Source organism: Labrus bergylta, chromosome 21 (genome assembly GCF_963930695.1).
Source record: "Labrus bergylta chromosome 21, fLabBer1.1, whole genome shotgun sequence".
Classification (NCBI taxonomy): domain Eukaryota; kingdom Metazoa; phylum Chordata; class Actinopteri; order Labriformes; family Labridae; genus Labrus; species Labrus bergylta.
In genome coordinates, this window is record NC_089215.1 from 13,450,177 (window position 1) to 13,476,184 (window position 26,008).

The window sequence follows — 26,008 nt, forward strand, 5'->3', positions numbered from 1 at the left end:
TACTGTACACATGAGCGTCTCTCTTTCGTCTATAATCCTTTAAAAATCCGTCTGATGTCAAGTTACCAGAAACAAACAACAACAAAACCGGAAATGAAAGTTTTCTTCAGAATAAAAGCATGGTAATGGTCTTCTGTAAAGAGTTGTTTCAGTTAATGCAACAAAACAGAAAAAACAATCAAAACATGACTGTGCAAATAAAGAGAAAATGTCTTTTGGCATTTATCCAGTGACTATTTTATGAATTTAGTCAATAAAGAGATCATTTCTACAAAAATAGAATATTTTCAGGTGAGCTGATTTCAGGACAATAACTATTTCACAGGGGGAGAAAACAGTTGTGGTTGAAAGGTCCAGTAAAGGCAACGCGGCAACACAGTGGGGTGAATTGTTTTTATAACTCATCCATTTTGAATGATGATTTATCATCTAGTCCCGACTTTTAAGTTGTTTCACAATGACCCTATCACCCGATCAGCTGCTCCCAACAGATGGGTTTCTGATATGTTTGATATGTTGGTTGTACACCTGCACACAACCACACAGTGAGAGCAAAGCCACAAGCCAATTCCCCAGTTAGTTAACACTAGTTAACTTGTGTTTCATGGTGATAGTGTGTGTGTGTGTGTGTGTGTGTGTGTGTGTGTGTGTGTGTGTGTGTGTGTGTGTGTGTGTGTGTGTGTGTGTGAGAGAGAGAGTGAGCGAGTGTTTTTGCCTACACGTGTATTTAAGCCGCGCGTTTGCGACTACTGCAATACATATATATCTGAATTTAACTTATCTTTCCCTTATCTTTGGGCTTTAAAACGTCTCTTCAGAAACCAAAGGGTGACGTCACTGGACTACGTCCATGTTTTATACAGTCTTTGATAATAGCTAGTCTAGGAGTGTGAGTTAAGAATATGTGTTAAAACATTATCAATTTATTGTTCTTTTTTTCTTTGGGCTCTAAGCAACTTTTATTTTGAAAGTGGCATCAGGAAGCCGTTGTGCGTTGTGGGTTTTTTTTGACGCGTCTGCAGCTCAGTGATAAATCCAATCTCAGTGACATCAGCAGGGTGAAGGCTGGCCCAGACTCCTGTTTTCCTCCTCCAGGATAAAACTATGAGGAGCACACTCTCACGTTGTTCTCCTGCAGGAGCTCCACTCAGCTGATCCTCCACACCGCATATCTCCTGCCTCAAAGACGACGCAAGATCCGGACACTGGGAGGTGCACAGAGAGGCAGAGGGGGAGTCTGAGCGCGGCTTCCTTGCGTTATGTTGGGACACGGGAAGAAAGGAGCCCCGGTGCTTAAGAACGGAGCCGGGACGTCCGAGTCAAAGGCCATCGATCCCCTGAGGAATCTGGGTGAGTGTTTGTGTCAGAGGTCGTTCAGACATCATGTGTTCAGAGGTCAAAGACGCATTTCTCCTCTGATAGTAACACTGATACACTCACACGCTAATACACATGATGGGTCTGGTGAACCGTTATCTCCCCGCCCCCCCTCTCAAAGCTGTAAGGAGGAAATATTAAAGCTGCAGTGAGGAGTTTTCAGCTGCTTTTGAAATGGACTAAAATTAATATTGATGTCTCTTTATGACTGTTTCAGTTCTACAGCAAGATAAAAAAATATATATGTATTATTATATGTAATAAGTAAGTAATAATATGACCTATATTGGCAATCTTACAACCAAAAAGACCACTGGAGTGAACTTGAAGTCGTTCCCAATGCATGGTGGGTAAAAAAGGATGTTAACAGGAATATGATTTAAATCTTTATTAGTCAAACATAATCGCAAAAACACCTACAAAAGACAGGTGTTTATGTAAAAACAAGTCTGTAGGAATGAAAACAAGAAAACACTGATGACAGGAGCACAAAAAAAAAAAAAAAAAAAGTACAATCGCATGCATGGTTGAAAAACCGTGTGGCTTCTTCTGATACCTGCATGTCCTCTTTCTTTCACCTGTGACTCCGTTCTCCGGCTGCCCGTGGCTGTGATTATCACCTATGCCCTATGCAGGCAACACCACCAAATTTACATTTTGATACCACATGTTTTAAATGATACTATGTCCGTTGTTCTAATGTAATGAAAAGATACAAAGATTGAAAAAAATACCTACAGACTGAGAGAGAGAGAGAGAGAGAGAGAGAGAACAAGCACTGTTTGAATTGAAGAAATAACTGTTGAAACTGTATTTTTGCATATTTAGACATGTGTGTAGGAGTTTGCTTGAAATTTCGGGTGATTAAAAACAAGAACTTGCCCATTAATGGCCGCCTAAGACGTTTATTTTTCTAGCAGTGGTCTTGACACAGGTCAAGGCACAGACATTGTTTGAGTTTTAGAAACGCATCAAAGTTTGAAATGAGGTATCAGGACACATTGCAGATGTTGTAGATGCTGCTATAGTTTGGTAAATAATCAGTCAGAACAGTGTGTTTCATCACACAGGCTGAACAAAAATCATTCAGAGGCTCATTACACAACCACACCGCCACTGAGTTTCTCCCACAGCTGCAGCTTTGCACTCCTCATTTACAGTAAGTCACACAAGGGAGTTTGTGAGTGTAGTGGCCCAGCCCTTCCCAAATCACAGAGCTGCTTCAGATTCAGACCCTGCATGTTGCTTACTCAGCTCAGGATTCAGCCAGGCGTGTAGAGGAGACCTCACAGCACTCTAACAGATTCACTTCAGAGGTGGAAAGTGTTCTTTTGCCTGCAAACACAATGAAAGGATGTACTTTTCCTTGATTCAAACTTGGGGTTTAGGTGTCTATCCCAAGGACAGATCGGACATGTAGCTGCAGAAGCTGAGAATCAAACCGCAGATCTTCCGGTTCGGAGGCGACTGACTCTACCACTGAGCCACAGTCGCTCCCTTTTTCCTGGACCCTTGCGATAACTTAAATACCACACACTCTGTAGGCACTACAATCCCTGGAGGGTCTTTGATAAGTGGAGCTGCACTGGGCACAGAAAACAGGACTAGAACAGCTCTGCAGTTTAAAAGTGGAAGAGAAATGTTTTCCCAACTCTTCTTTTTATCACTGTTTCTCTGAAATAGTTTCAGCATGTAACTCATATTAAGCAACAGGATTGAAGTTGTAATCCTCTATCTATCAAAATAATGATCATGAGTTTTGTCATAATCGAACAGCCCTTTATCCTGGAGCTGTTTTTAGTATTCAGTAGATCAGCACTACTGTGGACCTGTATGTGGTAACACTTCAAATGAAGGTTACAATATTCACCATTAACTAACTGACTAACTAGCATGCTAATTATTAGCATACTGGCTGCTTATTAGTTAGGCAAACTTTTTCTTCCCGGTAGAAATCACTCCTTCACTGCCGAGAATAAATATGGCGGACCTGCGCAAAAGTTTTGTTTTAGGCTGGGGGTGGATTCCATTGGTGGAGATACCAGGGGAGGGGAGGCAATTTCTTTTTACCAGAATCCCACTGTGACATCACAAGGAGAGTACATTTGAGACAGAGCACTTTTTTCTGTGTTGTAAGATTTATGCAGACCACAAACAAAGGACTGGATTGGTTAGTTCCACATTTTGTGGGACGGTAGACACTCAGGTTACCCAAATATATGTTCAAAAACACTGTACATGTGGATTTTTCAGATGTCCCCTTTAATGGCCAACTATAGACTCTAGTCATGTAGAATAAGGTACTAATAAGCAGCCAGTAATAATTAGCATGCTAATAAGCAACTAGTAAATGGTGTCATCCTGTTTTGTTTTTCAAAGCTTTGGTACTTTTTGATACTATCAAGCATTTAGATAACAGAGTTTGTTTCATTTTAAACCACATGGTATCAAAAGCATTAAAAACTTTAACATAACCTGCCGTATAGAAACTTCACATCTTTCACATGAACCACTGTACATGATCTCCTCAGGCTAAGATGAACTTCCAGCTGAATATCTATTGGTCATTTTTTAATCTAACGACAGCTTCCAAAACGGACCGGAGCACTCTGCTAATTGAAATTTCAACCCTCACTCCGTTGCCTCAGGTCTTTCTCTCTCTGGGTCCACAGTCCATAGACTGTATGTGGTCCACACCTTTTCTTCTCTAACCCCACCCAGCTACGGCTTACAGAGAGGAGCTGTGGTCCAACTCATGTGTATATATACACCCATGCTTATTATGACGCTGCTTTCCCCCTCTCTTCATCCCCTCCCTTTCCTCTCCGCCCTTTTTTCTGTGCCACAGAGTGCCCATCAGCTGTTAACCTCCTGAACAGACATTACATTTGTCTTTCCTCAACAATGGTTTTATCTGTTCGCTTTCTAGGTGTGCAGGATGATGAAGATGTGAAACGGATGTTGCAGGGCTCCAGCATGGTAAAGGTAATATATCTTATGAACTGAGTTGTTGGGTCAACACTTTATCGCTCAAATCTTGAGTCATGTTGTGGGTCAAGACTTTTTTTAAACAGAAATAATTGACATATTTATTATATCTAAAGGTCCGTTCACCTCGATGGCAGAAAAGACGGACTCTGAAGCTGCTGGAAGACGGAGTCACTGTCTGGTGTCAGTCCCACAAAACCTCCAGCCGAGCCAAGGAGCTACAGTCCTGTAAGTGTGTTGATATCAAAAATAATTCATCAAAGGAAGCATTACTGATTTAATGAGACATTCACAATTACGCTGGACCGGTTGTGTGTTCTTCAACTTGCATGGCTTAAGCTATGAGGCAAGCATATGCTAATGGACCGATCAACCGGTTAGCCCAAAACGCGGTCATGGCGAGGGGACATGTTAGATATTTTACGAGACAATCATTGCACAAATGTAATGTAAAAAAACATCATAGGATTCTTCGGCTCAAGGCAAATACATTTCAGAAAAACCAAGTGGACATTGTATAGACAACCACAGATTGAAGATGAGGACAACTCCATAAGTGAATTATGGGATTTGTGATAATAGTTGCATAAGTTTGTTCAATTTCTGAGTATTTCTCTTTAGCACAGGTCAAACTGAGTTGAAGAAGAACTGCCTGCCCTGAATCTTCTCTCATTGTTCCACCCTTCTCTAGATGGTGGTAAAGCACCTCTAATCTTGTTTGCCAAACTTCAATAAACACCAGAAGAAGACGTAGAAGAAATCCTATCATCGTCTGTTACATCTAGGTCCACAAAATAAGGGCAAAAGTAGTCATCTATGCAAGAAGTGACACAGAAACAAGAAATGAGTCTGACAGCCAGAGTGAGCCTGATCATGTCTGACCTGTCTCCTATTTAGGAATATTATTTTGGTTAATCATGCAAGCCAGAGCAGACGTAGCCTTGAGTGACTATCCTCAAGCAGAGATAAGAAGCACACTGCAGAAGTGAAGCAAATGTCAAATTTAATACATCTATGTGGGAGTTTTCAGAAGGAGGTTTGGATCCCAGAGGAGAGTGAATTAAGATGATTCAGCTGAAGAACTAAATACCAGATTTAGACTTCAGCTTCAGATTTTGTTTAGGTTATGAAGATATTGTAACACACACACACACACCTCCTGGACACTAAACACACGTTGTGCCACATCATAAGCAGATGTAGTTTTGTGGCAGTTAAAGGCCTTGTACTGTACTTGGATACAGACCTAGTGGTCGAGTCTTATGGTAACTATATAGCACCAAACCACAGACTCAGGGCCGCCTCCCACCACCATGTAATGTCCTATAATCTCTCTGTTTGAACTACAGCAGGACCGGCTGTCATGTTAGACTGAAAATAGATGAGCTCTATAATCAGGGAGTCGTGTGTCTGATAGTGGAGGAAAGGGAGACGGGCTGTGTGAGCGAGTGTATCTCTGAACGGGGTAGAAAGTAGCACTTAAGTTCGCAGAAATAGATCCATGTTTCGTCTTATACGCCCTGTCAGAGCTCTGAACTGTTTCTATGTTGAAGGAAAGGTCTACTCGTTTCTAATTATCTCACTGAGAGGGTTCTCAACCTCGGGGTGGGTCCCCTGCAGAGGCCATCAAAGGGTTTCCAAAACTTATTTTGAGTTTTCCTGGGTAGAACGTATACGGGAGGGCTCTTATGGATTCACTCGGTTTTTAGAAACCGCGACCTGACCTGGAAAGTTCCCGTTCTGTTGCTACAGATTTTGGGTTAGTGTGTTAATTTATGTTGTTATGTAAGTTTTTTATACATAGAAACACTTCGATACAAGATGTTTTAAAATGCTCAAACAAAACCACTTCATTATGTTTTCTGTACACCAGTTTGTCCTTCTCCACTCTTTTGTTGATACCCTGCAAATGTCGAACTACACGGTTGTCCATATAGTAGCAATACACCTAGTGTTTAAAATGGGTACTGCAGTCCAAATTCAAAACATTGTAGAGAGCTGTCTCCCCCCGTCACCTCCTCTTTAGAGTCGATGCTCACGCAGGTTGCCATGTACTGGACACTGAAGCTTCAGTGTTTAGCCAGCTCTGCATCGGTCTGTAAACCTTTCTGCGTTCTAACCTCTCTCCATTTTTCAAAAGCATCTCCAATATTGATCCTAGTTTGAGCACGTTTCTGCTCGTGGAGCTTATTAGAAACATGCAGAGGCTTTTTAGGTCGGGTACAATCACTTCTATCTGAACCAGTTCTCTTGCCCGCTTCCATCGCTGCAACACCTGTTGGTTTGACCTGATAACTGGTCTTGTATCTGGCAAACCGAGGGGCGTCCAAAACGGTCGTGTGGCTGTGTCTTAAAACCGCCTACCTTCTCTGGTCCAAACAAATCCAGAGCATTCAGGAGCAGAATCTAAAGTTAGAAGGAGGACATACTGGCTGCTGCATTGTTGTCAGAGAAGCCAGCACTTCAACATAGCATGTGTCCTTAATGTCTGATCATATAGTAAGGTCACTTTATCATTTCAGTCAGTAGATATTTTACAGATTGGTTCTTCAAGCTGTGCTTTTCATCTTTACCTGGCCCTTGTGTGTGTTATTACCCAAAGGGACCACAAGAGGGTGTCAGCATGTCAGCGCTCATCTCTGTCAAGTACTGATTTGTTGTTGTCTCTGACATACTCCATCTGTTGTTTGTTTGTAAATGTATGTATGGTCTGGGTGGACTGAGGAACCGCATTGCCCTCTCAAATCTTTCACACAATACAGTGTATGGTGGGATTATTAATGTCCACCTGTGGAAATAAGCGTCAGGGTGTTTTGGATAAATAAACAGGTAGAAAATGAAACACAAACTGCTCTGTTTAAGAGGGAAACACTCACAGAGAGGTTGATTGAGTTATGTAACTGTGTGTTTATTTCACAAATAGACAGCCCACCTCTCCGACAAACTGTCTAAATTTAGGAGGATTTTAATCAACAGTGCAGCACTGTCATCAATATAATGAGTTTCTAAGCCAGTGCTGGCAGAGTGTCCTTACAAACTGTCTTACAAACATACAGTATAAACTGGGTTATTTCATATTTAGGAAGAAAAACCAAACTTATCCTCAGTTTTTGAACCTGTCTTTGACCAAGCCATGTACCCGGCAACAAACATGTTCTGTTGAGACACTGCTGTGTTCGTGTGTGTGGAGAGGAAACAGTACTACATAATACAGCTCAATGTAGCTATAGTGGTTGTGGCAGAAGTCTAATAAATATTTGAAGAACACCATTACTCAGACAAACATGAGAACATAAATGAATAGAGGTAGTATTATAGAGGACACAGGTTACCGGAAAGAGACGGCATGTCAAATATTTATTCATAAATTCAACTTTTATTTAAACGACACCACCTTCAAACACACTGAACAGAGGCCTTCATGTTGAATAATGACACACCAAGAAAGTGAGTTAAACTTCCTTTGGTTCTGCAGCTTTAGACCATGAAGCGGTGTTGAAAAGAGAAGCAAATGCAGAAGTGCAAAAAACTGCAGTTCCTCAAGTGTCCACTTAAGGCAGGCTGCGAAGAATCCTGACTAGATCCCACATTAAAATGTATGCTTTTACGGCAGAACTAAACATGTTTACAACCTCAATTTGGCATCAGTAGCTCACTCATCTTTTGGTACACACTATACAGGGGTTTAGTTGTTTCGAGACTCACTCATTATGATTCTGTGAAAACTGAGAGTTACTCGTATATTTCCATATATAGGAGTAACTGATTAGATTAGCTGTTTGCCAGGAGGCTTAAGATGCGCCTCAGCTCCACCTCTTTGTCTGTTATGAGTCAGTGTTTCCAAAAGTCAAAAAAGCTTCATAAGTCATTTTCAGAAACTGATGGGTGACGTCACTGAGACTACGTCCATGTTTTTTACAGTCTGCGGTTTAGTCCTTAGTTACATAGACTGACACAAAACGGTACTTGAGTCCTGCAGTTATGTTTTTTATTTTAAGATCACATACTGTATAAAACATGGACGTTGTCTCAGTGACGTAACCCAGTGGTTCCTAAAGAGGCGTTTTGAAGCCCAACGATACTATATTGAAAAATGCTATCTCCCCTTAACTTTCTGTCCATCTAGCTATTGATACCAAATGTGTTTTATGAACCAGGCAGTTAACATGTTTCTTTTTTTGCATATTAATATGGGATCTGATGGGAATTCTTTGGCTTTTAAAGCCAGCTTCCACTGGACACTTGAGGAACTGCACCTCTTTGTACTTCTGCATTGGCTTCGTTTGAGTTTGGTTTAATCTTTTGCTGTCATTCTTGCGCTTTCTCTGTCTTTTGAAACGTGTGTTATTGAAAAATATTGATGTATTGAACATCTTGAAGAAACAACATTTTATTGTGTTAATGGTGTTTAAGGGGAATGTTGTTTATAACAGAATGGATAACCTGTCTTTTTACTAACTTAAATTGTCTCTTCTCCCTCAGTCTCTGTCATGGACGTGGAGTGTGTTCGTGAGGGTTGTCAATCGGAGACGCTGCGGCCGATGCTTGGCTCGATACCAGAGGGTTGTTGTTTGACGGTGGTCTTCAAAGGGGCCCGCAAGAGCCTGGATCTGCTCTGTCAGAGCCCGGAGGAGGCTCAGCAGTGGGCCCGCGGTATCCGCACCCTCCAGGAGAGGGTGGAGAACATGACCCAGAAGGAGAAACTTAACCAATATCCTGACAGTTGTTTCCATCTGTATAGGAAGAACAGTATAATGTATTGTTTATCATATATTCCTTTATAATACTTGATTGAATGATTTTTAGAACATTTTTATCCAGGGACGCTGGAAGCCTGTTTTACTTGGTGGAAATGACGTCATACATTGAATTGGACATATTCATATTTTATTTTATTATATAAATCTGCAGGGAGCTCGAAGTAGTGCTGCTGCTCCCTTGCATTAAAAGGAGTCAGTTGAGGTGGTTTGGGCATCTGATTCGGAGGCCTCCTGGTCACCTCCCTTTGGAGGTCTTCTGGGCACATCAAACCAGGGGTAGACCTAGAACACGGTGGGGGGGATTATATTTCCCTTGTGGCATGGGATCACCCAGGAGAAGAAAAGCTATTGATGGATGATTTTAGGGTGTGCTGTAGCACACTCAGCACCCCTTTTTCCAGCATCCCTGATTTTGGTTTTTGAACTATTAGAACAGGAGTGCATAAATGCAGCAACACAGCTAAAGTCTCGAAAACCTCTTTTTGATATCTAGTCTTTAATTACTGCAACAGCCAACACTGTGATCTGTTCATTGTTTCCTTTTTTGTCTTCTTTAATTTGGTTCCTTTGTGATCCAAACGTTTGTGATTTTGAACGTGTTTTGCTTTGCTTGTGCTATTTCACCTCGTCTTTCTGTTCTCTTATTTTCTGTTGTTTTTGCAGCAGCAAAGTCTTTCATGTCCTTACATCTTATTTTATTCCTTAACTATATTTGTGTCACCTGGATTCATGCTTACTTGAGTCGGGCCGACCAGAACCACGACGACAAGATGAGCTATGATGAAGTCCAAACGCTGCTGCAGATGATCAATATTGACCTGAGTGACCAGTATGCACACAACCTCTTCCAGGTAACACACACACACACACACACACACACACACACACACACACACACACTGACATATCCTTTAAGACATAAGCCTCTTGTCCAGGATTTCACTTTCTAAATTAAAGTGATTTATGGGATAATTCTGCTTTGACAGACGTCAGTGTAAGAACAGTTTCTCTCTCTCCTTTCCTCTGACAGAAATGTGACAAATCAGCCGACGGTCGTCTCGATCACAAAGAGATCGAAGTTTTCTGCAGGGAGTTGTTACGGAGACCGGAACTGGATGCTGTATTTATCCGTTACTCTGCTAACGGCTGTGTGCTCTCCACGGTAGACCTGAGAGATTTCTTCAAAGACCAGGGCGAGGACGCTTCAGTCACTCATGCCCAGAGCGTCATACTCACCTATGAGCTAAATGAATGGGGTACGGCACTAAGTTACAATACATGTTGAAAAAATACACCTTTGATAAATGGTCACAGTTAGCACTAACCGGGATTTCAACGATAACATTTGGTTGTTCTGACCAAGACCTCTTTACAACCATTTTTAAACTGGCTTAAAGGCTTACTATGCGATTTTTTGATCCAGCAGATGTCGCCCCTGAGCACCAGCATGAAACCAAAACAACTCGTGGTGCATTGTTGGGTTAGCATGCTAATGCTAGCGATCTTTATTATGCTCATGTCTTAACACTGCATGTAAATTTACCCGAAATGACCGTGATCTAGAAACACAGTTAAGCAGTACAGTATGTTATTCTTCTTTTCTCTAGTCCCTCAGTTAAACAACTTTTATACGCGGGGGGATGAGCCGGCTGGCCGTCCTGACGATGTAAACAAACTGAAGATAGAACTCGGAAAGCATCACAGATAGTGGGACTCGGGTGTTACACCCATTGTAGACAGTCATGACTCACAGAGTTATTTTCAGAGGTTACACTTGGTTTCTATTACATTTAAGCATAGAAAGCCTTTAATTATGAAATGCGTTGAAATGGTGAAAATGATGGTTGGAGCTTTCTAAAATCATTTTGCAGTTTTGGGTGAAATCCCATCTACACAGAAACATAATCTTAACCCAGGAGGTAGCCTACTGGTTAGTGTGTGCACCCCATGTACAGAGACCATAGTCCTCCAAGTGGGAGGCACACTTTCCAATCCGACCTGTGGCTCCTTTCCCGCATGTCATTCCCAATTCTCTCCTTCCTTGATTTCTGACACTCTCCACTGTCATCTCTAAATAAAGGCATGAACCTTAAAAAAATATCCCACAGCTTTATGGGGGATGTGATGTTGTCAAGAAGTTTCAGAGACATCGTGAAGTTATAATAAAGTCATATTTTTGATACCACTTGCTTTGAATCGATTCAATGATCAAAAGTATTGAAGGGTATTGAAGCTTTAAAAAAAATACAGAAGTTTAGTCATATCTATAAACACTTATGCTTCTCTAGTCCTTTAGGTGCCTCGTAAATTTGCAAAAGTTAAAGCCATGGGTGAAATCGCATCCACACAGATATTTTTATGAGTGGTGTGATGTGTCAAGAAGGTTCAGCGACATCCCAAAGACAGCAGTGTCAAACCTACTTTTGATTCCACATGCTTTAAAATGATTCACCTCCATTATTTTAATGATCAAAAGTGTTGAATGATATTAAAGCTGTAAAAAAGTTGGTCATCTCCTATCTGGTCAAGTGTTCGATCCCCAGCTCCGGCAGCTACATTTCGGATGTGTCCTCCCACTGCTTCGTCTGCAGCGTATGGATGTGTTTGAATGGGATTAGTTAATACTGATGTACTCTTTACAAAGCAGCCTCTACCATCAGGGTGTGAATGTGTGGGTGTGACCTGTGAGGTAAAAGCGCTCTGAGTAGTCAGAAGACTAGGAAAGAAATATACAAGCTCAAGTCCATTTACCATTTTACCAAAGAGCGTTGGTTCATTCAAATTGACAGGTCTGCAAATACTGATGGTACGTTTATATCTATTCCTGACATACCGAGAGCAGAGGAGGAAACATCGTCTTAGTTGCACCAATATGTTGGCAACGTTTCGGTACCGAGATGTCAAAATATTTGTGCGATTCCAACAGAGTGCAAAAGTTTGATTGCAACTTTTTTGATGATTTGAAAACAAGATATGACCCAAAATTGCGTTCCTAGGACTTAAATGTTTGTTGCCATGGTATCAAAAAGATATTGATATTGTTTTTTTTTTCTTTTAAAAGTCTTAAATTCTGTATAGTTACAACCACATACACAATTATACATTGAAAATAGAACATTTCATTTTTGTCTCATTGATTAGAAAAAAAGACAGATTTGTTAAAAAAATAAATCTGTTAATTGAAAGCTGTTTTTTCATCCCCTTCTAGCCCAGAAGAACCAGTTCATGACACCCAATGGTTTCACCATGTACATGCTGTCTAAGGAGAACTGTGTGTTTAACCCGGACCACGCCCGCGTTTACCAAGACATGAAACATCCGCTTTCACACTACTTCATCTCCTCCTCACACAACACCTACCTCACCAAGGATCAGCTGACCGGGGACAGCAGCACAGAGCCTTACATCAGGTTAGAATGAAACATCCCAAACATACACCTGCACCTCTCTTACTTTACCTGAAAGAAAGTGAAAATGTTTTGATATGTATGTATTTATGAATCTGGTATGTAAATGTAGCAAAGAAATACATACATTATTTTTGTTATCTTTGTAGGGTAAATAAATCTCAAGCAATCAGTGATCAATCAATCACATCGTTATCATAAAAGGACCAATCTGTAAGATATCTACTGAATTGAATGATAAAGTGACCTTACTATATGATCAGACATTAAGGAAACATGCTATGTTGAAGTGTTGGCTCTGACAACAATGCAGCAGCCAGTATGTCCTCCTTCTACCTTTAGATTCTGGTCCTGAATGCTCTGGATTTGTTTGTACCAGAGAAGGTAGGCGGTTTTAAGGCACCCCCCACACGGCTGTTTTGGACGCCCCTCGGTTTGCCAGATATGAGACCAGTTATCAGGTCAAACCAACAGATGTTGCAGCGATGGCAGTGGGCAAGAGAGCGGGTTCAGATAGAAGTGATTGTACCCGACCTAAAAAGCCTCTGCATGTTTCTAATAAGCTCCATGAGCAGAAACGAGCTCAAACTAGGATCAATATTTGAGATGCTTTTGAAAAATGGAGAGAGGTTAGAACGCAGAAAGGTTTACAGACTGATGCAGAGCTGGCTAAACACTGACGCTTCAGTGCCCCCGACATGGCAACCTACGCGAGCATCAACTCTAAAGAGGAGAGGGTGGGGGAGACAGCTCTCTACAATGTTTTGCATGTCTGTGAATGTTTAAAAATATGGTTTTGTGACATAAATAGGGAGGTACTTCACAAATATAGACAATATTCAAATGTTGATGAAGTCTCTGGTTTCTTACACAAATCCATTGCAGGAGTTCCTTAAGCCTGTAATCTTTCTAGAGACCAGCAGGGGGCAACGTTGCTTTTATGCAGATATTTGCTAATTAAGATGAATAACATGTTAAACTGTTGTCAAGCAATAGCTAATGGGTGCCCTGATGAACATCTAAAAGGACTATTTCCTGCATAAAACTAAGGTTGGAATATGATTGGCCGGACTACAGTCCAAAATCAGACCCTAAAACTATTGTCCAGACTTTGCACTCCTATGTTTAAAGGGAATATCTTCATCTTTTTGCCCAAAACCTCATTAGCATTGGTAGCTGCCAAGCCAGAATGTCCTATCTGGGGAATAGTTATGGCTTCAGACGCCCCGCCTTCATATATTTTTTCAGGATATTCACAGTCTCATGGTCTGCGGATACTTGCCAACATAAATAAATACTCGGCCCAGAATAGTAACAAGGGCCTAAATGACACTTCTACTCAGTGAATCATCTCTTGGACTTTAACTCTGATGTTTTCTTTCTGTCAGAGCTCTGAATCATGGCTGTCGCTGTGTGGAGCTGGACTGCTGGGACGGAGATAAAGGAGAGCCGGTCATCTACCACGGACACACACTCACCTCCAAAGTGCCCTTTGTCGAGGTCATTGAGACCATCAATGAGTATGCTTTTAAAGTGAGTACAGCACTCAAACCAGAATCATTTCACTAATCTTCTAGAGAACATAAAGACATGGGGAGGCAGTGGCTCAGTTGTAATAGTCGGTCGTCTCTTGACCAGAAGGTTGGGGGTTCGATCCCCAGCTCCTGCAGCCACATGTCCGATGTGTCCTTGAAACTTAACCCCAAGTTGCTCGGGGGTGTGAATGGAATAAGTTAATACTGATGGTCACTATACATGGCAGGCAGCATCTACCATCACCTGCACCTGTGGGCATGACAGCCCATGTCTCAGCACTTGTATAATCACACTGTATATAAGACGCATCCTTCTTTTTAGATGATCTTGCTGCTTTCAAAAACAAGTGACTTTATGAATATTACATTTTAATATTGATGTAAACCAATCCTAGTGTGAAACATTGCCTGCTCAGCTGTGATACTCTGGTCCATGTGCTGCAGACAGTGCTGAGAGTTTAATATGCTATATGGTATGGAGTCAGCACATTTACAGGATGACGACATTTCGAAATCACCATAAGTATTGTTTTATGCATCATCTGTTCTGTAAAATAAGTTTTCATGTCGACAATTAAGTGATGATACGATGATAATATCGTCTGACAAAGACATTTTTCCTGATTCTGTTTGGGGGAAAAATCTTTTTCTCTTGACTTTGCAACATCGTTTCTCTTCCCAGGCCTCTCCGTACCCTGTCATCCTGTCTCTGGAGAACCACTGCTCCGTGGAGCAGCAGACGGTGATGGCTCGACACCTGCGATCCATCCTGGGAGACAAACTGCTCACTAAGCCCCTCAGCGGTTTGGACCCTCACAAACTGCCTTCTCCAGAGGTGAGGAGACACTTCTCTGTAACAGGATCAAAGTTATGTAGATCTGCTTTATCCGTTGAGACCAGAGGATACTTTAACTGGGACACACAGGAGATTATTCCCATGTGTACTGAAACCTCACTCAGTTTTCTATTTCCTGAATAGGTAAGATTAAAAAACCTGACGTGATTAAATCGTTGCTTCTTTTTTTTTTTTAAAGATACATTTTGGGGAATTTTGTGCCTTTAATGGAGAGACAGGACAGTGGATAGAGTTGGAAATCAGGTAGAGAGAGTGGAGAATGACATGCAGGAAAGGAGCCACAAGTGGGATGCAAACTCGGGCCACCAGTTTGAGATTACAGCCTACAGACATGGGGTTTAGTGCGCGCACCCCTTAAATCATTGCTTCTGATGGACATTTAGTGTGTGAGATGACTCTTTTAAATATTTCAGTCTGACACACATTTTAATATTCTAACACACTCCATCTGGTTGTGAGAACTTTAATTTCTCTGTTATGTACAGTATGTAAAGGCTTTTTTAAAGTCTATTCTTCTCTATGCTCAGCACACATGGCTGGGTCCAATATCTCTCCTTGTCCTGAAGAGTGAAATGCGTGTTACGATCTTTAGGGCAGCACATGGGCCTAACAGTCCATGTGTCAGGGATGGGGTAGAAAGGTTTTGTGCAGTTCCTTCGGGAAGCATTCCATAGGGTTAACAGTTCAGAGATATAAGAGGCATTTTGGGGTCTGGTGGTGATCAGTACTTCAGGCTGGGAACTACCCTGTGGCTGGCTCCATCCTTCACCCCCCTGGCTCTGTCGTGTATTCTGCCGGTGACATGGTCTCTTAGAATTATTCATAGCATGAGGCAATTGTGTTGCCTTCTAGTGCTAGGTCAGGTCACTATTGTTTCTCCAAAACCCAGGACGTATGCATGTCTCCCAAGTCATCTGTGCAAATTTCTTGATCTCATGCATACTAAGCTGATGTGTTTGGCAATGCATGGTAACATTCTACTGTACACAGCCATGCAGATGGTGCAGGAAAATGGACTTGAAAGTTTGGTCCTCTTTCAAACCTGGAGCATTACATCCCTGGAAATGTGCAGATTTTAGGCGCCAGTAATACTCTCTGGGGGCCTCATGCTTCTGGTGCAAGACATTTAAAGCTCTAAGAGGGGCAGATACAGTCTAGGTGTAGGTGGAGAATTCCTTGCACAAAGCATTGCTGAGAGCTGAGTACTGGTCCCTGATTTCAGTCTGTGGGCTATTCATGAAGTCAAGAACTCTCCGGGAAGTTCAGCCTGAGTTTTATCTGTGCATTAACAGTGCAATAAACCTGGTTTATTGATAACCTCACACGGGGCACCATTTATATGGATAGAAGACCTCACACAAGGCACCATTTATGTTGTTAAGGAGTTTTGCAGAGCTAATATCAATCAATCAAACTTTATTTGTATAGCACTTTTCATACAACAAATGTATCACAAAGTGCTTTTACATCAAATAAATCAAACAGCAGTTAATACAGCTAATACACGGGCAACATTTATGTTGTGTTTTATATAGTAACATTTGTTTATTAAATTAATATGAATAATTATCCTTAATTAATTATTAAGAGTTAAACAGGGGCACCACTCTGATACCAGAGAACAATAATCAAATATCACCAAATCAGTCTCGAATTAATTGATTAAATACTTATATTATTAAAAATTAATAACATGTAAAGTCTAATAACAAATCATTAAAACCTCCAACTCATCTCAAAATGGGAATTTAAAACCTTATTTTTTGCTTCTTTTGACTAAAACCAAAACAAATGAAATAAATAATGATCAAATCAGAGGCGGATTAATATGATTTCAAATGAGGAAGAGGCAGTATAATTTATAAACTCTTGAGTTGGATAGTTGCATTGACCGTTTTATGGTAGCCGGTGACATAAAAGTGAGATTTAGTGCAGATGCAGAGTCCTATCAGTTGGCTGCCAGTCCTGTGGCCTCAGAGGAAAGCCTGGCGTTGATGAGGTACATAAACTGAAGGCCTGAAACCCGTACACCAAGCCCCCGCACAATGCAAATACACCAGTAATCACAAATAACTTCACTTAAAATTATAACAGAATTTATTTATCCTTTAAGGTCAACAAAGATTGAGGTTGGATTCTGTTCTTTAAGCATTTTTTATTCTCTTGACCTATAAGTTTAATTAAGTCTATAATTATGCTTTATATTTTTTACATTTGCCAAGAAACAAGTGACCTGAAATGTCAAACCAGTTGAATCTTGGGTTACTAGTTTGTTGTTTTTCTAACTATAAGTATCATCTTTAAGACAACTCGTTCATGTTTAGTGTTTGTGTGTTATATGTTGCCTGTGTGTGCAGGATCTGAAGGGGAAAATCCTGGTGAAGGGGAAAAAGGAACGCATGGTGGAGGAGGGCGGATACAGCTCTTCAGACCTGAGCTCCTCAGACGAGGAGGCGAGCCAGTCTGAAGGCAAAGCCAAGACAAAGAAACCAGAACAGAAGGTACGACTCCACCAGCTCACCTTTATGCTAGAAGTTTACAAGCTCCTTATAAATATGACATGATTCTTTGTGTTTTTTTATATCAGCCAGTTGTGTCTAAGCTGAGTCCAGAGCTGTCTGAGCTGGTGGTGTACACCCGCAGTGTCCCATTCAAAACCTTTGATCAAGCAGCCAAAAACCCCTCAACGGACATGTCCTCTTTCTCTGAGAGTGATGCACTCAGGCACGTTAAGGACTCAGGTGTGATGAGTGAATGTGACCTAACTTACGTTAAAAGAAAAATAAGCTGGATTGTGTGCTATCCACAATGAGAGAAATCAAGCTTAGAGTAAAGGTTGTGTTTTACCCTTTGACTGTAACTTCTTTAGGCAGAACAAGCACAAACCCAACATAAGTCTCTCTTTGTATTTAACTGGACTAACAGGACTTTTTTTGTCTCGCCCCTTAAGGGATGCATTTTGTGCGTCACAACAGCCACCAGCTGAGCAGGATCTACCCCTCAGGCCAGCGACTCCAGTCCTCAAATTACAACCCTCAGGAGATGTGGAATGGAGGCTGTCAAATCGGTGAGAGCCTGTTCTAACTTAAGTCTGTTTTTTACAGAGAAGAAGAGAAGAGTTGTTTCTTAGGAACACATTATTTGTAGTCTTTTCACTCTCTTTTGGATCTAATTGTGTGCAAACCATTTATGCAATGCCCCACTGACATTACTCGAGAAGCATCATGCAAACAACACTGTGGTCGACAGAATGGTTGACTGTTGTGTGTTTCTCCAGTTGCATTGAATTTCCAGACACCTGGTGAGCAGATGGACTTAAACCATGGCCGCTTCCTGCAGAACGGTCAGTGTGGGTTCACCCTGAAGCCTCCCTTCATGTGCCTGCCTGACACCACATTCAACCCAGAGAATATCGGTGGAGGTCCTGGCCATAGACCCCTCCTGCTCACTGTTAAGGTAAGACTGTGGAAAACCTTCCCCTTATGTAGAATTCAGTGGTATTCTCCTCATCTTCCTCCATGAGGAGGATTAAAAGTTTCCTCAATACAGGACTAAAGTAAAGATTTTCAAAGCTTGGCTCTTGGCTCGGTGAAACCCTGCCATCTTTATCTTCTTCTGCGGCTTTAGTACCCATAGGAATGTATCACAACAGTGTTGATATTCACTACAACATCACTCCCTCTCATGCGATATTCCTGTATTAAACATCTTTATTCCAGCAGCTGTAAACCGAAACATTAAATGTGTTTTAAAGGGATTGGTCAAGATTGATTTTGCTGATGAACTTTGTTGGAAATTACTCTGAATAATTAAATAAATACCATGCACTCCTTTCTGTTATTCAAATAACGCTCTGTTGTTTTTGTTTTTCCAGGTGATTTCAGCTCAACAGCTACCAAAACCAGAATGGGACAAGCCCAGCTCCATCGTGGACCCTCAGGTGTGGGTGGAGATACACGGTGCAACCATTGACAACGATAAGAAGAAAACTAATCATGTTGACAACAATGGTAAACATCAACTCTACTGACTAGTGGCCTGTGTCCACCTGATGTTTTTATTCTTAGTGCCAGCTTCTTTTTTTCAATTGTTCCCAATAAGGAGAGAGCATTTGCAGCGGCAATCGGACTCCCGGAGAAAAGCACAGTGCCCATCATCCTTTTTACAAGTGCTCCGCCTTTTTTGTGCTGCCACTCCAAATGCTTCTCGTAAAATTTCTTTAAATGTTTCAGAAGGGCACTGTTGAAGTCACTGATCCATAAACTGTAAATATTAATTGTTAAAGCCTGATTGACATCACTCATCTGTTCCTGCAAGGGGCTCTGGAGGCTCATCAGCTGCAGCCGACATGTTGGAAATGCTGTCTCAGGCTAACTTTCAGTCAACCTAAGGACAGGCTGAGAGCTGGAGAAGAGTTTTAAGTCTTACAACAAACCGTTACATCACGCCTACCTGTCAATCAGGTCAGCTATGCGACTAACTATGGATAACACGTAGTATTCATAAAATCTAAACGGAGCCATTTTCAACCCCCCTTACAGTGTGTGCTGTTAGGACAATAACTAATTGGACATATTTGTTTTTTGTATCAGGCTTTAAACATGATTATTTATGCTGTAAAACAGCTTTGTTGCCTGTGGTGTTTATGTGACTTCTTGGGCTCCTGGAGCCAGCCTCAAGTGGACACTTCACAAACTGCAGGATTTTGCACTTCCACATTGGCTTCATTTTTCAAGACCGGAGGTTGCCGCTTGGTCTGATCAGAGTCTGATAGCACACAATACACTGGTTTGTCAAGATACTTAACCTCCAGTCCTCAAACTACTAGAGGTAGAGAGCCACCTCAGCTCCAGCTCTCAGCCTGAAAGTTAGTTTGAGACAGGATTTCCAGCATTGCAACCCCCATCGACAGGCTTCCAAAGCCCCCTGCAGTAACAGACAGTTGAAGTCACTCAGGCTTTGTCCATTCATATTTATGGTTGTAAACAAGAACAAAAAAGTCAACTGCATTTAATTGAAAGGCTGCAAATTTACATATGATTAACAATATAAACACATTAAGCCTATAGTGTTGTGATTGAAAATATTTTTTAAAAAGTGAGCTGACTAAAAAAAAACTGCAAAAAAAGATGAGTTACTGAGACAGTAAAATTGCAAGAACTGTTCTGAAAGTGTTATTTTTTTCCTTTCAGGCTTTAACCCCCGGTGGGACTGCACCTTTAACTTTACCGTCCATGCCCCAGACTTGGCCCTGGTTCGCTTCATGGTGGAGGACCACGACTATACCTCAAGCAATGACTTCCTGGGACAATTCACCCTGCCTTTCACGAGTCTCCGTACAGGTAAGGATCGCAGACATACAAATGGACAACGTGGCCCAAACTGCTCATATTGGACAAAGATGAAGCCAAAATAGCCCCATGACGGGCGCTGACATTTAGCAAATTTTCAACCAGAGTCTGTGTAGCAGAGATCGTCTGTAAGAGCTGCGATACTGTTGTTACGCTAACGAAAAACACAACACAAAAACACAAATTTACTTAAAAAACTGCAACGCTCCCTCAAGTAGGTTCAGTCCACGGCAGAACAGATTCTTGTGTAGGTTTCAGGCAAACACTCGGGAAGTTCAAGGACTCTTATATTAGCTGCTCCACCCTGCGGCTCTATATCGTTTTACTTCACCTGAGGCAAAGTATTCTGTTGCCAATTCTTTATATATGATAAGGACTATAGATTGTTGCAATAACAGGGATTATATTGCTCACCTAACTTTTTTTCTATCTTTGCAGGTTACCGTCATGTCCGGCTTCTCAAGGTTGACGGCTCCAGCCTTTCGCCTGCATCAATCTTCGTCCACATCAAGGTCTCCCCGTGTCAGAGCAGTCCGTCAAAATCATCTGCTAAATCCCCGGCCAAGTCTTCAACCAAGAAACCCTGATCTCATCCTTAGCCACAGCAACATGAAGGATTGGAGCCAGCATGGGAAGATCCCAGGAAATGGGATCAGAAAATGTTGCAGCTTTACCCCCTCTACTGGTCTATACATCATATAAGAAGACTGTGATGAAAGAAAAGTGACTAGTTTTCTTAATGTCTGAAGTTAAAAGAAAACAGCAGAACACCAAAATCAAGTATAAAAACAAAACCTGCTGCTGAACAAAAAAAGGGGGGGTTTAATGGGTGTCTGAAGCACCCATGAACAACCAATCAGCCTCCTTTGGGCTATACTTGAGCTTTTAAGTAATCTATTTAAAGAGATATCTGCAGGGGAAATAACTAGTACGGCTAAGCTAAGCCCTCCCCTTTCTTAAAGACTTATGATAAAGTTATTTTCAAATAACTTACAACAGATTTTTTTCCATTTTGGTGAAACCTAGAGGAGCGAGCAAACCTAATAAACACAGGATATCTTTAAATGGGCCTTCTTCTTTTTTTTTATAGCCCAAGCAATGTAGCTCCCTCTTCTATTCACCTCTGTGGTGTAAATGAGTGACAGGTGTCATGGCTCCCCCCCCTTGATTTGATGATCATTTGGGCTACATTCATTCAGTCCACAGGTCACCGACTTTTGACCCATGACACAACTGTCCTGTTACAAACCATAGAGATACTAAGAAATTAACCAAGTATCTCTTAACTTAAAACTCCTGCCATCCCGATCCTAATTCTGTTAGCCAGTTTAAGGCAATTTCCATTATGTGTTAACAAAATAAGATGTACATCCATGGTCCATCGGTGAGAAATTGCATCCCTCCTCCCTGCATATCTGTATTTGAATGAGGCATGACCAAATCTGTGCTCGACTTTATCCCTGTATTTTGATACTTTTTATTTTTTTAACCTAAATGTTATTTAGTAGTTCATAGATTTGCCAAATAGTCTAGAAATGCCTGCTGCTTTGTGACTCAATCAATACTTGGAAAGGTTGGTTAAGTTTTGTAGTATTTAAACAATTTACGCATTTTACTTTTTATGCATGTAAATCACCTTTTAAAAAGGTACACCTTTAGAGAAGAAAATGCTTGAAGAAAGTCGATCTATATCAGGAGGTTATACTAAGGTTAATTTATATGGGCAGGATCATTTTTGTGAAAATTTGAAATCTGTGAAAAAGCCAGTGATTGAACCTTTCTGAGGCCTAGTCCACATATAGGCAGGTATTTTTTTAAACTGAGGTTTCCCTCCTTCGTTTTAAAAAATTATAATTAATCTGTAAACAAACTTCCAAAATCACCTATGCGGTCTCTGATGATATTGACAATAAAGATATCTTATCTTATTGTGATTGAGGCAAACATTTGATCAATTAACACCCTCTCTAAATTCACTGCTTTGCTGGATAAGAAGTGACAAGGCGACTTAGTGACAAGACGGGATTAGGAAGTCCCTGTTGTTGCTTTTTAGACTTGACACATATGGACATCCTCCAAAATAGCAAAGACTTCTCTTTTTTTATTTGGCTTCATCTTTGAATTACATTGTGTTTAGATTGATAATCCCAGCAACTGTGACACAAAGACTTTCTTACTGTCAGTGTTTGAACAAGTTATCAGACATGTTTCTATATGTTAGATATCACTCTGAGTCACGTAGCTGTTCATGTTTTACACAGCGTTGTTTCATTGAAGAGGGATGTGTGATCTTGTAAGAGTTTGTTTTTTAACTTTGTTATTGTATGTTCACACATACATGACGACCTCACTGCTATGTTATGACTTGAAGGATTTTTTAGTCTAGGATGATTGCTGAGCAGATTTAGAGATTGCTTACTGTTATATTTCATAGTATGAGTATTTAAGTATCTGATAAATGCACGAAACAATCAAACAGCCTGAGATAATGTTTGGTTGAAACATGAAAAGCTGTTTTATCTTCATCTGCTTTGCCATTTATGTCAAAATCAGAATTCAGAAGATTTTTGTAGAAATTGTGTAAATTTTTGATTTTAGAGTTAGTACCAAAACCGTCAACAAACCCAGCCATGTTTCCAACAATAATGCACTCACATATATCAGGAACTGTCAGTATTAGAAACTACGACTATTTATGTTTTCAGGACCAAAGTTGTGTTTTTTTTATCTCATTGCTATGGTAACAAAAACTGTTATTGTGCAATCCAAAAACTGACTGTCAATTATTTATTACATCTGACTGATGTTACTGTTTGCTTTTTTGCTGCTAGCTGTACCGTAATTAACCTGATGTATTTATTGAAACAGGTAATATATGCACTATGGTAGAATAGATATGCAATAAAAATGTTCTTATAAAAGTGAAAGAGCTTCAAAGTGACTTTGTATTTGAATAATAAACTTTGGCCTGTAAAACCAGATGGGTAAGTTCTGTCTTAAAGGAGCAACATGTAACTCTGACACCTAGTGTTTAAAATGGGTACTTCAGTCCAAATTCAAACACTGTAGAGAGCTGTCTCCCCCCGCCCCCTCCTCTCTAGAGTCAATGCTTACCCAGGTTGACATGTGGTGGACACTGAAGCTTCAGTGTTTAGCCAGCTCTGCATCGGTCTGTAAACCTTTCTGCATTCTAACCTCTCTCTATTTTTCAAAAGCATCTTCAATATTGATCCTAGTTTGAGCAGGTTCTACAGAGCCCCTAAGGGGACATGGGAGAAGAAAAAAAATTAGAATTAAGCCCTATTCGCACAGGACTAGTATTACCTGGGGACCTCTAGTAATTTGTAATAAATGTGAAGGTCATCTGTGATCTTAATCCCGTGTGAATCTGCCATGTCCGTAATTTGTGAAGTAAAAATTCCACCGCAAATTACCTACCATATTTTGCCAAACACAGAGGTTATGTGATAATATTAGTCCCGTTCAAAACGGCATCTCCATGATTGGCGGTATTTATTTATTTTATTTTAATTTATTTTTTAAGTTTTTTGTGTTCTCCGCGCCTTTTGTCTGATCTCACAACAGTATATGAAACCCTGCAAACAACTGTGAGAAAGGTTGTGAAGTCCCTAACCTTCCCAGAGACAATGAATGTCCACCAGAAGGATATTCAGAAGTACCTAACCACATACTTGAGGAATGTGGATACACATCACATGTGTTTGTTCCTCAGGTTCTTCACAGGATCAGATCTAGTCCTGGGGAAGAAAATCATTATTGACTTTACCCAGATTCAAGGTTTTCAGAGAAGACCTGTCGCCCACACTGTGGCGGTCCGCCTAAATTCCTCTTGATTAGCCTACCTGTTCCTCTCACTCAACGCCCTGTAACGATTGACTCTTTGGCCAATGAGCTCCCTGGATTGATGCCCCTTGTTATGCCGCTGGTTATAAAAGCAACGCAAAACAAAATGGCTGCACCCACAAACCCCGAAAGCCGGTTCTCACGTCCGTGGCTGCCCCAGCCATTTTCCAAAAAGTCTGTGGTGTGTTAATCCCTCGGAGATTGAGTGTCCTTTTTGGTGTCATTCTACCACACTTCCCAAATTGAGGGCTGGCAAAAAAAATAATGACCAAGATCTTGTAATTATGAGAAATGTTGCATAGGCATCGGTATGAGACACTGGGAAATATTAATGTCACTTAAAGGGTTCATATTATGCTTTTTCTGGTTTTATATGCTCTTTAGTGTGTTTTCCATGCGTCCTGTGCATGTTTATGCACATCTATTTGCAAAAATTCAAAGTCGGCGTAAATGCGGCTTCTCCTACGTCTTACTGGTCCTCCTGTTAGCTGCAGCATTACCTGCAGCATTAGCTGCAGGTAACGCTCGGTTCTAGCCCCCCTCGAAAAAAATGTGCCAGTGTGACGTCTTGTCAGTGTGATATCACTGATCTAAGCCCATTGGCTCATTGTGGCAAGCCCAGCAGCTCATGTTGCACGCCCATTAAACTTCTGTGGCATGCCCACAATATGCCGCAGCCTGCGGTAGCACAGTAGTGCTAAGGTGCTAATGCACGTTAGCTTGAGCAAAAAACGGACTTGGAAAGAAGTTTCAGCTCCTACTCTCTGTGGCAGCTATGGAGATTCTGATCCTTCTGGAAGTTCACAACCACATCATGTAAGTACGCTTCATTAATTGTCTTTTTTCTTTAGATGAAAACAACTTTTGAGCTGCTACGAGCTGCTAGATGTAGTAAGCCAGACCATTGCTAAAGTATTGATAGTTGATCTAAACACCTCGGCCAGTGTTCAGGTGGTGTTGTTTAATCATAGCACTGACTGCAAAAGAACGGGTTAATATTGATGTAAACCAATCCTAGTGTGAAACATTGTCTGCTCAGCTGTGATGCTGTGGTCTATGTGCTGCAGACAGTGCTGAGCATTTAATATGCTATATGGTATGGAGTCAGCACATACTACAGTATGACAACATTTCTAAACCACCATAAGCACCATCATACTGTATTTCCTACAGTATTTTCTACTAATGGTAAATGGACTTGAACTTGTGTCGTTCTTTTCTAGTCTCCTGACTACTCAAAGCGCTTTTACACCGCAGGTCATACCTACACATTCACACACTGATGGTAGAGGATACTATGTAAAGTGACCATCAGTATTCATTAATCCCTGTCGACGGAGCAATTTGGGGTAAAGTGTCTTGCCCAAGGACACATTGGACATGTTGCTGCAGGAGCCGGGGATAGAAACCTCGACCTTCCGGTAGAGAGTCGACCGACTCTACCAACTGAACCACAGCCACCCAAACTGATGATAGGATCAGCTGACAAAGACATTTTTCCTGATTCTGTTAGGGGGAAAAAATAATTTTCTCTTGACTTTGCACCAGGTTCCTTTCCAAACTTCTCTGTACCAGGTCATCCTGTCTCTGGAGAACCACACACGGTGATGGCTCGACGCCTGCGATCCATCCTGGGAGACAAACTGCTCACTAAGCCCCTCAACGATCTGGACCCTCACAAACTGCCTTCTCCAGAGAGGAGACACTTCTCTGTAACAGGATCAAAGTTACATCACATGTAGAGCTGCTTTATCTGTTGAGACCAGTGGAGTCTTTAACTGGGACACACAGGAGATTATTCCCATGTGTACTGAAACCTCACTCAGTTTTCTATTTCCTGAATAGATAAGATTAAAAAACCTGACGTGAT

The 26,008-nt window shown here is 41.1% G+C and overlaps 1 protein-coding gene across 1 annotated transcript; it reads left to right on the forward strand.

Moving 5' to 3' along the window:
• Window positions 1–1,035: 1,035 nt before the first annotated feature.
• On the forward strand, window positions 1,036–23,201 carry plcd3b (phospholipase C, delta 3b). Its single transcript, XM_020638110.2, has 16 exons — window positions 1,036–1,350; window positions 4,307–4,362; window positions 4,482–4,593; window positions 8,848–9,076; window positions 9,847–9,976; window positions 10,156–10,381; window positions 12,334–12,535; window positions 13,921–14,065; window positions 14,750–14,902; window positions 17,281–17,424; window positions 17,511–17,664; window positions 17,874–17,990; window positions 18,201–18,379; window positions 18,798–18,933; window positions 20,116–20,265; window positions 20,713–23,201. The coding sequence occupies exons 1-16, from the start codon at window positions 1,260–1,262 to the stop codon at window positions 20,859–20,861; spliced, it is 2,373 nt and encodes a 790-aa protein (XP_020493766.1). The 5' UTR covers window positions 1,036–1,259; the 3' UTR covers window positions 20,862–23,201.
• Window positions 23,202–26,008: the final 2,807 nt, after the last annotated feature.